The sequence below is a fragment of the Plasmodium chabaudi genome (genome assembly GCF_900002335.3).
Source record: "Plasmodium chabaudi chabaudi strain AS genome assembly, chromosome: 8".
Taxonomy (NCBI): domain Eukaryota; phylum Apicomplexa; class Aconoidasida; order Haemosporida; family Plasmodiidae; genus Plasmodium; species Plasmodium chabaudi.
The window spans coordinates 1,343,871-1,357,069 of record NC_030108.2 but is presented as its reverse complement, the minus strand read 5'-3'; the positions used below and the strand labels follow the sequence as shown (position 1 = coordinate 1,357,069).

General features: G+C 23.1%; 3 protein-coding genes across 3 annotated transcripts; 1 reads left to right on the top strand and 2 right to left on the bottom strand.

The window, feature by feature from the left end:
- Nucleotides 1–2,402: 2,402 nt before the first annotated feature.
- Nucleotides 2,403–3,065, bottom strand: PCHAS_0836800 (conserved rodent malaria protein, unknown function; the record flags this gene model as incomplete). The annotated part of the gene is made up of 1 exon (XM_016797987.1): nucleotides 2,403–3,065. The coding sequence occupies one exon, from the start codon at nucleotides 3,063–3,065 to the stop codon at nucleotides 2,403–2,405; it is 663 nt and encodes a 220-aa protein (XP_016653884.1).
- Nucleotides 3,066–4,291: 1,226 nt separating this feature from the next.
- On the bottom strand, nucleotides 4,292–4,886 carry PCHAS_0836700 (Plasmodium exported protein, unknown function; the record flags this gene model as incomplete). The annotated part of the gene is made up of 2 exons (XM_739612.2): nucleotides 4,292–4,585; nucleotides 4,812–4,886. The coding sequence occupies 2 exons, from the start codon at nucleotides 4,884–4,886 to the stop codon at nucleotides 4,292–4,294; spliced, it is 369 nt and encodes a 122-aa protein (XP_744705.2).
- Nucleotides 4,887–7,731: 2,845 nt separating this feature from the next.
- PCHAS_0836600 (cytoadherence linked asexual protein 9, putative) lies at nucleotides 7,732–12,621 on the top strand (the record flags this gene model as incomplete). The annotated part of the gene is made up of 9 exons (XM_739646.2): nucleotides 7,732–8,491; nucleotides 8,586–9,185; nucleotides 9,312–9,365; nucleotides 9,460–9,522; nucleotides 9,630–9,755; nucleotides 9,875–10,060; nucleotides 10,170–10,328; nucleotides 10,437–11,203; nucleotides 11,302–12,621. 9 exons carry the CDS (start codon nucleotides 7,732–7,734, stop codon nucleotides 12,619–12,621), a joined length of 4,035 nt encoding a protein of 1,344 aa, XP_744739.2.
- Nucleotides 12,622–13,199: the final 578 nt, after the last annotated feature.

The window sequence follows — 13,199 nt, the reverse complement described above, 5'->3', positions numbered from 1 at the left end:
TATTTATTTTTTAATAACGATATTCAATATATATATATATATATTGGTAATATATAGTAAATTCTAAATGTATTACTATAACTTTTAAAATATATGTGTATCTCATTATTGTATGCCGGTAACACATTATGTAAATTATTAGATAGTATTCAAATATATGATCTATAGTAAATATAAAAAATGTTTTTATTGTTATTATTATACTTCCTAAATAAACTATATATTTTTATATTTATATTTTAATTAACACTATGAATTAGAAATACAAATTAGCTCCGCAATAACTTATATACATGTATTCTGTATATCCAAGTTAATTTTAATGAATAGTTCAAGGTGCACATTTTATGTATTTTTTTAGAACTTTAAAAAATAATATGGCATATAATATAAAATAATAAACCCAATTATAAAAATAAATAATACATGCACCTAAATTTATTTTAGAATAAGTTAATATATATGAAATGTATATTACCCTTTTCATTATTATTAACTATTATGTATAAATAAATGCGAACTCCAATCTTAAGATATAAAAACTAATTCAATTAAATTATTTTCTATTGTTTAAATTTTTTACTTTTGTTAGTTTAGCATTACTCTTGATTAGATGCAATAATAAACTTTAGAAACTATATAAGTGAGTTTGATATTATAGTGCATATTCTACTTAGAACCTAAACATATATATACTACATATTTTATAATAAAACATTTAGCTCAATATAGAAAAATATAATTTTATTCAAATTATTAATAGAATTAATAATACATGGATTGGTAGTATTAATATTACTAGATTAAAGACATACTTAAGTATAAATTATTGTAATTCATTTTTCATTATTTGCACATTTAAATCTTCCTACAAGCTTAAGTATATCAAACAGACATAATATATTTTTCCGTATTTAGTAAGATATTAACTTATTATTGTTATTATTATTACTATTGTTGCTCCTAATTCTATGCCATTGTATACAACAACAGCATAATTAATGCACCCAATGCAAACATTTTAAATCAATTATAAAATTCCCTCGATTCATTGTTTTATGAAAGAGTACATGCCATTTTTAATTAATTTATTTTAAACATACTTATAATATAGTTTGATGAGTTTATATATATACGATAATTTAATAAAAATATTATTGGTGCAAAGGAAGTTAATCAATATATTTGTTCTCTGATAATTATATGGCATTATTCAAATAAAAGAATATTTTTCAATACTTAACTAAAGTTACAATAGTTTATATACATAGATATTAGAGAATAATGCCATTTTACCTATCTGCCCTTTTATTATTTGAAAAATTTGAAAATTTTGAAAAAATATATTATTAAATTTTATTAACATACTTATATATCCTCACCTAATTATTTAAAATGTAATATATTTTATATATCTAATAATATAATAAATCATAAAAATGAAATTAAAAAATTAGAGATATACATTTATTTTCCCTTTTAATAAGATATTATATACATTTTAATTTTTATCCCTATTATAATATAACTATTATATTTGCATAAACAAATAAATATGATCAAGCCAATCAAAATAAAGCATCTGTTTGAACCCTAAAAATAACTTATTCCATAAATGCTTTCTAGCTGTAAGTGGAATTACAACCTTTTTATTATACTATTATTATAGAAAATAAAAATTTAGCTAAAGTTTATAAATATATATATCAATACAAGTTTATATAATCTTATAATGATATTACTCATTATCTGCAAACATACGAAAACAATTTAAGCATTAAATATAATGCTTATTATATAAAACTAATAAATATATATGAAAATGCATGAACATGTATAAACATATTTTTGTTTATAAAAAAGAAAAAAACAATAAAGCATTGCTTTATGCTTAAACAAATTATATATAGATATGTACATATACCATATAAAAATCAAAATTATGAATAAACACATTTTAATTTTAAAAAATAAACCAAAATAAGCATATATTATTTTATATAGAAAAGACTATATAAAATAACCCATGGTTCAACGATAGAACCAGGTGAGGGGTCATAAATGCAAGTCTACATTATGTATATGCATATATATATGGATATAATTTCCAAGCGACCCCTTCAATATACTTATATCAATTAATTTTATATTCATCTGATTAATCCTTTTATCTAATATTGTGCTATTCCAACTACATCCATTTGTATTCACAGTATTAATATGTTTCATATTTTTGTGGTATATACAAATTTTCAAAAATCCAGATTTGTACTTACTTAAAAATATAATAAATAAACCCATTTATAAATAACGATTTCAAGAAAAGGCTCACTCATTATTGGTATATTCCTTCACATATTAATGATGATAATAATTATGTAATATTATGCTTTTTTGTGAGTTTAAAAATAACTTTCGAGTTGAATATGGCCTTCTTTTTTATTTCCAAATGTAATTTCATATTTAAAACCTAATGGATATGGCATATTAGGGGGTACATGCTTTTTAGCAACGAGCCCAGAAACACGAACAGTCGAGTGATCTGCAATTACTTTCAAATATCTATACGTCTCTCTTGTTAACATACTTATTTCATTCTTTGATCTTTTAAAAAATACATCCTTTAATTCATTAGCAAATCGGTTCATTACACTTCCAAAATCAGATACTTTAAAATTTGATCGAATATTTAAGTCATTATTGAATATATTCAAATCATATAAATTTATCATCGTCCGTAATTTCAAATGTCTTATTGCTGAAGCTATTAAATATTGATTATTCTGATTAAGTATCCTTCGAACGCGTCTAGAACTGTTATCTATAGTTATATTACATTGTTTTATAACAAAAAGATATCCCTCTTTTGCAATTGTACTACTGAAATCATTTGCGTTTTCTTGTCGTAAAAGTTCATTAATGATATCTAAATATTGACAATCTTCTTCATTATGCTCATTTAAACTTGCGTTTAGTTGAACTCTATGTGAGTTACTACTTGTACTTGGTTCACCACCATATGCAAAGGTAGCTAACAAAGCGATTGGCAATATAAATTTAAACATTTTTTAAATAAACAAATTAAATTATATTTAATATGTATATTATACAAGTTTTAAATTCATCAAAAATAATTATTTTAGAAAAAAAACAAAATATTTTATTCACGATGCTAGATTAACCATAGTTATTATGGTTGATATATATTTATTTTTTAAATATTATTAACAAACATATAATAAAATTAATTATGAATATTTATAGTATTCACTATATGAGTTTTTTTAATTATTATGCAACATTCATATTAGATTTATTCAAATGCAACAAACAAATATTAAACATAGTATAAATGCATATATTCTATATAATTGTACAACATTAAAAAAACAATTACAAATATATAGCCTACGGTTTTCGATTTGACGTAGCTAAATAAATATGGCCAAAATTAAAAAAAATAAAAAAATTAAAATATAGAATATTATTAAAAATTATATGATACGATAAAAAATAAATACCCAATAAATATATCATAATTCAATTTAAAATAAGTTATTATATATAAATAATTAATATATATTTATAACATTAAGTAACGAATTAATTATAAAAAAAAGTTGTATAATGATAACATATACCCAATTATGCTAGATTAATACTGGCCCATCTTTTAATCGAATTAAATATTCAAACCGCCAACTCAGCATATTATAAAATATGAATTATTTTTTTAAAAATAATTGTCATAAATATACATATAAATTTGTTTTTATTTTTTTTAAATGACTAGCATAATGCATTATTAATATTATTTTATTTATATATCTACAATTAAAGATGCAAATTTAAGATGATTATTTACAACCATCAAATAAATTATACTTAAAATTATTAAATAAGTTAATATTTTTATTATGCTTTATTATGTTTTATTATGTTTTATTATATTGGATGCCACTTTTTTAGTGACCAATTATGTGAGATATTTTTTGGAGGTTTATATTATTATTTAACATATATATAATATATTTTTTTTTTGGTATTATCTTACGATATGCATACCTACTTTCGGTTTTATAATTTTTTAATAATAGTGCGGAAAGTTTTTTGAATTTTATTAATAAAACACCAGGGTTATAAAAAAGCCACTTATCAATAAATAAATACAAATAAAAGGCAGGACAATTCATTAATTAAATAGTTTTAAGTCAATTGCTTTTTAAAAATAGAAAAAATGTAGGTAGACATATATTTATACATGCCTATATAATAAAAATAATTATAAGAGCTATGCACCCATATTTATAGATTTATTTAGAAACATATAAGTAGAGAATGCTATGTTTAATAGTGTTATCAATGTTCCAAAAAGAAGTGCTATTGCAATTAATCTATCATGAGAAACGTCAATTGTTAATTTTATCACATGTTGTTTATCGTCGTCATTTTCTTCCTCTAATTCCTTAGCCCGTTTTGAAGATTTTCTTTTTTTGCACTCCCTTTCTCCTAAAATACGATAAAAATTTCGACTTGATAAACCACTTGCATCCTCTATCCTATTCAGCGATTTGCCAATTCCATTCTAAAATAAAAAAATGCACAATATATATAATATATATTTATATGGGTGCGCAAATTACTCATAGACTAGTTTAACACATAAACATATTTCCATTCATATTATCAACTACACTTGCTGAGTGTTCATATTTGCGAACACCAAACAAAATTGTTTTCAATAGGTGTGTATGACATAAAAAATATAATATTAAAAAAGATGTTTAACAATAATATATTTAATTACTTACCTCATTATTATAATATAAGCATATCCATATTGAAAAGATAAATAAAGCAATTTTAAAAAAATTATAATTTCTCATTTTTTCTCTTATATATTTAATTATAGTACATATAGTACAAACAAATAGCTAGCTGGTAATATAAATTAATGTGTTACAATATATAGATCAGTAATCTAGTTACTTATCATTATAATAATACTTTATTATATTGAATATATATCTTAGGCCAATAAAATATATATATTAAGCCCATAAAAAAAATAGCCAACAAGTGTAATATTAACAATTTATAATATATATATTGTAATAATTATAAGTTTGCTATATATACATATATAAGCTGGTTTGACAATATCTTTATATCGAAAAAATGTGTTTACCCTAGGTGAAATAACTTTACTTTTCTTTTATTTAAAAAAATGAATAAACATATTAGTATACGCAATATATATGCCAACACATTAAGAAGTTCTATAATTAGTGTGAAAAAACATATTTAATTCGAAATAATAATAGCATAGCAGCGGTATTATTTTCAAACTATTTTATATATACCATGTAAAATATATGAACACTAGTTATATTTTTGTGTATAATTAAAAGATAAAATACGTCAATGTTATTACTTAAAATTATTCCATAAAAACATAAGGGACATTATTTTCAATAAAATTAATAATACAATTCATAAATTATGCTTACACGATATCTATAATTCATATTAATTATACGATCGTAATATTGGATAGTTAATAACATTCAAAATGAATATAATGTAGAGCACAAAATGAGGACCAAAATTGTTCTCTTATTTACATTAGAGGTGGATTCAAATGATAAAAATATTAGAATCTCATCACAAATTAATATAATTATTTAATAATAATGCTAAAGAAAATGTGCAAAAAAAAACAGCACCGTTTATAGATTACACATATCAATATATTTAAAAAGAAAAAAAAAACATGATATGCTTAAGAAGATATTAAATAATAACATACAGTATTATTTATAAAAATGTATAAATAACAATAAATTTAAAAATAATATAAAATATGTTTCTAATAAATATATAAAAAAAACTAATACACAAACCAGTCTATATAAATATGCATTTAAATTAAAGAGTCAGCAACTTACTCTATATTCGGATTACTACTATGAAAAGAAACAAAATAAGTGGAATTACTATTATCACAAAAAATATATTTAAATTAGTTTTAGGACATATAAAATAATAATTTATTTTGGCACCTTTATAATTATAGTTAATGAAATTATCTCAAAATATTTTTTTTTATTTTAAATATGCCATATTACAAGTTATATTTATGTAGAACTTTCTTATCATTAATATATATTTTTACTTCCTTATAATAAAACAAACTTATTTATTTCCTAATATAATTATTTTTATATTTTATTATCTTTATGTATACACATTAATTTGATACCCTAAAATATAAGTATGAAACCCCCTTTTTAAGTAAATGAACATATAGACAATCCAAAAACTTTCATTATTTATTTTGTTATTATTCTTATATATTTCTTTACCTCGAATTTTACAATGTTAAAAAATTTTATTATAGCTAATTATGGGATTAATGCTTATATATATTGCTAGGACATATTTTATAAACATACATTTTTTCACATTTTCACCTTTTACATAAAAATAATATTTTAAAATTAGTAAGTGCTCGCCATAAAATTAAGAAATACAAACATACAAATTTTGGTCAAATAAATTAATTGTATATTCAAAAAAATTGAGAAAAATAAAATAAATATATATTTCCAATAATAATGAGAACAATAATAATTATTAATTACACACAAAAAATGTAGTATATTATAATTTGTGAAACTTGTATAAATATTTTCGAACTTTTCCATAGTTGTATATTATTCATTTTTTTGTCGAAAATATTTAAAACAAAAAAATATGCTATAAAATATGGACATATTATTATAGCAATTATAATATATATATCATAATAAATTGGAAGATATTTATATATACACATATAATATATGGCATATTATAATTTTGTATAAAGGGTATAATTTATATATCCCCTTAAATTTTTTTTTCTCGTATTAGCAAACAATTAAATAAAAAATATATGGTAAATTCATTAGTATATATATTTACATTTACTCGTCAATATATAAAAATATACGCACTAATGATAATGCACATTCCCTCTTTAATTAGCAAAAGAAAAATTATATAAATATTACATACACACCCATTGTAACTAATTAACCTTTCTAGAATGATAGCTCGCTACTTTTATGGTATACCTTTCTTTTTACTATATCTTTATTCGTTATGCACAGTGTGTATAATCGTCAGATTTAATTTCTTAAAACATAATATATTATAATAGTAGCGAAACCAGGGAGAGTACTATTTATAAATAATACACTATATTAATATCAATTACATTGCATATTATTATACCTTTTCCCCATTCACATTATTACACATTTTTGTTATTATTAAATTACACATATTTTTATGTACGGTTCATATATTTTTTTTATTAAACACAAATAATGCTATTTTTTTTGTGTCATTTTCTTATTAATTTTATTTTAACAAGTTATTCATAAATTGGCAGATTTATTTTATAAACAAAAATTACTATTATTATTAAACACACATAATATAATTTTTTAGTTTACATAAAAATTGGTATATAACCAATTAAAGAAAATACACACAAAAATAATACCACCATATACATAAATATGCACACACACATATATAAAACATATAAGTTTTGAAAAAAAATATTCACATATATGAAATAAAAATAAAATTACCTAACGTGAAATGTAATGAAAATATTTTAAATAAGTTCTGCCTCGTATTCTCAAAGAAAATTTAAGAAAATGCCTTCAATATTGTAAGATGATTAATTGGTTTATTCAATCGTCAATATTATATATAGGAATACTGTTTTTGAGAAATGTTTATTGTTTTAGTATCGAAGATAATAAAAATGAATTGAAAAAGGTTATCGACAATGACTCGCTATATAGCGAGCTAAATAGATTGCAAGATATGCTATTATATACAATAGAGCATGATGTGTTAAAGCTACCAACCAAAACAAATAATATCAAAGATGAATATATTAATGATAATTTTAAAGAAGTACTTATCGAAGATGAAACTTCAGATAAAAACGAACCATATCTTATATTAAAACATGATGCCACAGTTGAAGATGTAATAAATTATGAACACATTTTAAAAGAACAAGTGGCTTTAAAATATGATCCTTCTATATCAGATCAAATTAAAAATAAAATACTAGTTGTAAGAACATTAAAAATTGTTAAGTTTATGTTATTGCCAATCAATCACTATAAAAAAAATAAAGACATCAAAAAAGCCTTACAAGAATTAAATAAAATGTTTACTTATGATCATAATGATGACACATCTAAATTAAATAATACAACTTACGAAAATATGATATATTCATCAAAAATTATCAAAGCCCAAAATAAAACGCCAGAAAATCCTGATATTACTGAGGATGATATTGACTACAAAAACTTATTGTTTTCCTATGAACCTGACATTGAATATATGAAAAAGCACGATGCTTTATCTAACCACTATGGCATAGGCATATATAATTATATCGGGACCCATTATATAGGTACGCTATAAATTTTGCACATTCTTTAGCTGTCCACATTTTCCCACATGTTCATTTTTCACTTTTCTCATTTCGCTCCTTTCTCGTTTCACAGCGCTTGGCTATTTTATCACACTCAAGATGGCACTCCAACATTTCGATAAATACTTTGTCAAGGGATATCTAAAGTTTTACACGTGGGGAACAATATTGCGGCATACGCTTGACGATCGGTATAAGGCTTTAGATTTAATGTGTGATGATTCACATCGCAAAAAAAATATGGTTAATAAAAAAAATAGTATAGCAAAAACCCGAATCATATCAGCTTCTCAAGATTGTTCAGTATTAGAATTTCTTATACATCAATATAATATGTATCAAGTTGAATTATTTAAAAGGGCTTCCATTCTAAATTTGAATATACAAATATTTTTAGATACAGATGCTTTAAAACAAAAATTTTTTACCTTTATGTGTAAAAAAAGTAATGAATGTATTATATACAGAGGCCCACAATTTAAGGGTGAAAAAAATAAATATAATGATTTTGTCGATCATAATCCTAAATTTAATGATTATCGCATAGAAACAAATGAGAGAAGAAATCCATATAGTGCATATATCAATTATTATTATTTTATAAAATATTATAATGAATTTAATCAAGATCAAGTTATTTATGCACATATGTTTAATTTAATCGGAATTTTAAGTAATAAACCAATTCTTATTCTATTTTTTATTTCCTTTGTGTACATATTCTCAAAACAGTTTGTATATACATTACTATCCTTTCTTTTCAAATGTCTTATCATTTAAAAATATTCATTTTTTTTAGTTGGTAATCCTAGTGCACTTGTTAACTCGCTATATTTGCCAGGATACTATAATGGTAAGCATAAATTGGTGGACATAAAATAAAACACCCAATTTTATTGCAAAAAAAATATATTCACACCCATATTCCATTTTGCACACCTTTATAGCCATTCAGATTTCTTATATAGAAAATCGTCAGTTATCGGACCTTTATGCCAATCTAATAAAATGTAAGACAACCAAATACACTTTTCATAGAAATAAATTGCGAATATTTACTTTAAAATTTTATTTTAACCTTTCATCAAACAATATTATAATTCATCACTTTCTATAGGTTACAATCTATGCTATTATAGAAAAAGATATCCTCTCATTAGTAATATTCAAAATAACATTCCGAATATAAAATATGATACCTCCCAATGTAGTATATGTGAAGCAACCGCATTCTACATAAATAGTAAGATTGCAACATATCATAACAATTAAAAAGAAACAAAAACTTGGCAATAGATCCTTTACTTTATTCTAAATTTTCTACACCATTTTATCACATTATTTACTTTTTTTCGCTTACAGATCACACTCAAAATGAGGTTCCTATGCTACTAAAATATTACAACTATATAACACACGTTTTGAATGTGAATACTTTAAATTCTTTGACAAATATAATGCACATTTACGAAAGTTATGACAGTTTTTTAATGCACGATTTAAATTGGTTTACTTTCCTCTTCCTATTTAGAATGACAACATATCAAGGTAAATTGCAAAATTTTTTTTTCTTTAAGTAATTAACAAATGCCAATCACAAAAGAGGCACACTTTATATTCCTTTCTCTACATGCTCATCTTTCCCTTCCCTTTTCAGAGATACACAATAATACAATATCGAATGCCATGTTTTTGAACCTGCACACTGAAAATAAACCAAAAAGAAATATGGTAACGTTCCATTGGTATCCATCATATTTAAAAAAGTTTATTATTCACTATACTCGAAAAAATAAGGCTATATCTTTGTTAAGTGGTAAGTTATAAAAATTGCAAAGCAGAAAAATAATAAAATAAACATCTCTGTCTTTTTTCTGTTCCCAATTTGCTTCATCTCTCATGTTCATCTTTTATCCATTTACAGAATTAGAAAGTAAAGTAAAAAAAGAAACTATCGAAAAAATGAAAAATAGCATACGGTTTGTTATGCATATCAACTCATTATTACAGCTTGACTTTTTTTATTATCTAAATGAAACCCCATTGAAAAGTCTTCACCCATATGGTATAACAATGATTATTGAAGGACAATTTAAAGAATGGTTTATGAATTATTTGACAGGGTTTACTATGATCAATTATGATGATAATAAGGGTCGATATAATTTACCTAGGAAACGTGAAAGGAATGAATTCTTAGCATCCAAATTAAAAATGTGGACTCATTTTATAAGAAAAATTATTAGCGATGCATATATTAAATACTTTAATCAAAAACATGTTTTAAATTTATTTAAATATCATTCCACATTCAATATAAGTAACAAAATTATGTTAATGAGAGATTCCTATGAACTATACATGAACCATTTTAATAATGTATTTTTCACTGGAGATATTTTGATAAATAACAAATTTTTTTCATCAACTCCCAAAATACAAATGCTAGGGGATAGAGCATTTTATTATATTCGTGGTACGCTTGGAAACCAACTTAATTATTACAAATTTGGTGCACTATATGCATATATTATAAACAAAAAACTTATAAAAGAATTTGTCGAAGAATTACACGACATTTATGTTGCCAACAAAAATATTTTTAATGAAGTATCTTTTATGCAAACCGTTCGATTATTATTCAAAAAAATTCAACAAAGTTTCTTTTCCCATCGTCGAAACGATGCAGTGGTAAGTCAACCTCACTTCGTTAATTCTTTTCGTACTTTGCCCATCCTTTCCTACTTTGCTCACCCTTTCCTACTTCGCATTTTTTTGTTCCTTTCCAGAGCATGAACAACATCTTCTTCTTCAACGTCCGACCCAACTATTCCAGATTACCGAAAAAAGAAAGATACCAAGAAATTCACGAATCGTTGGCATCCCGTTTTTTTGAGAAAACATTGTTCTCAATATTTCACATCATGTTTGTTATTAAAATAAGTAAGAATGTAGATAAACTTGATGCAATATATGGGAAAGCAAATATGTTACGTATGGTTGTACATGAAGAACCACATTTAAGATTCGAATATTTATATAATGGAAGTATGCTGGATAGTCTATTAAATGTATTTTTCCCTTTATATATAAAAAAACCATCAGTCCAATTAAAGTATGGTAAAACATTTATTTTAGCTAATATGTTTAGACTATCATCAGAATTGTTTGGTATTTATGATTTAAATAATTTAAGTATGCTATGTGAGTATCAAGCTATAACGGGTGCGAACTTTTATTCCTTCAAAAAACTTTCTGAGTTTATTGATAGAAAATTTGTACCTTTCGTTTTAGGGGGTTGCATTATGAAAATAAGGAATATAGTTAATAATCCAGGTCAAAGCGCATGGGAAGCATTTAAGGCACGTGCAGTAAATGATGGATTGATTACATTTACAGTTTTGGGTAAAACTCTGTATATGTCTGGTAACCTGTTATATAGACACATATATTTTTTCCCAAATAATTTAATAGAAGAATTACAAAAACAAACTGAATGGATCGAAAAATATGAAAAGGATAATAAACCAAGCACATTTTATATCGACATCCCAGCGTTAATTGCTACTTTTCATAGTGTTTCTATAAAAACTTTCCTATATGCATTAAGTCTACATTACAGTTTCTTTGACTATGGTGTATTTTTATTAAGATTATCATCTCGTCTATTTGATCGATTTATAACAGTTATAGATACATATGTGAATTCATATTTTAGGTCCATATTTAATAAATGCTCAATAGATGTTTTTTTAAAAATTATATCAAAAATTTATGACGACACGCTAAAAGAAGGATACTATAGAGATATTATCAAGTCTAGACTTGCTGCTAAAGATTATTCTTGCAATAACATATATTGTGAATTGCCACAAAGAAATGCACAGTTACTTGAACCCCATAATATTGCAGAAACACAATATGGAGTAACATTTTTTTACAAAGATGATAATTTACAGTTTGATGATTTAGATGATAGTGAGCTATTCTTAAATGATAAACAAATTATAAATTATGAAATTGATATAAACCTTAATCAAAATGACATCGATTTTACTAATGATGCATTTAATAAATGTACCATCAATGACCGTAAATATGATCGATGATTTTCAAACATTTTAAAATTTCTACCTATATATATACCCATCAATATATTTTCAATCCCATTTTTAAATTACTCACAATCCCAAATGTTTGTTTCTGTCGATGAAAAATAATTCAATAAGCATTTATCGTTTTTTTTTTTTTTTTTTTTTTCAAAATTGTCCACCTCTTTTCCTCATATCCATCATATATTTTATCTAATACATTCACAGCTTCAATTCAATTTTCATAAATCCGTTATAACATATCAAAACAATAAGAGGGTATGGATATCAAAAAATAAATAACGAATTATTTGCTTTATTTTTGCCTTTAGGCATTCATTTTTTTTTCATCTATTTATTTATGACCTCTATATTTTCTTCATTTTAATATAAATTAAATATTTTTTTTAATTTATATATTTGTTTGGATAATTATTTTTAATGTCCATTTATATTTTTTTGTATTTTCTTACAACCTCATAACTCCCAACAACAACTTCCTTATACTTTGAAATATATTATATGCATATTTCAACACATTTATTTTTATATTTTTATTATACAATGCCGATAATCCAATATGTACTTATACAAGC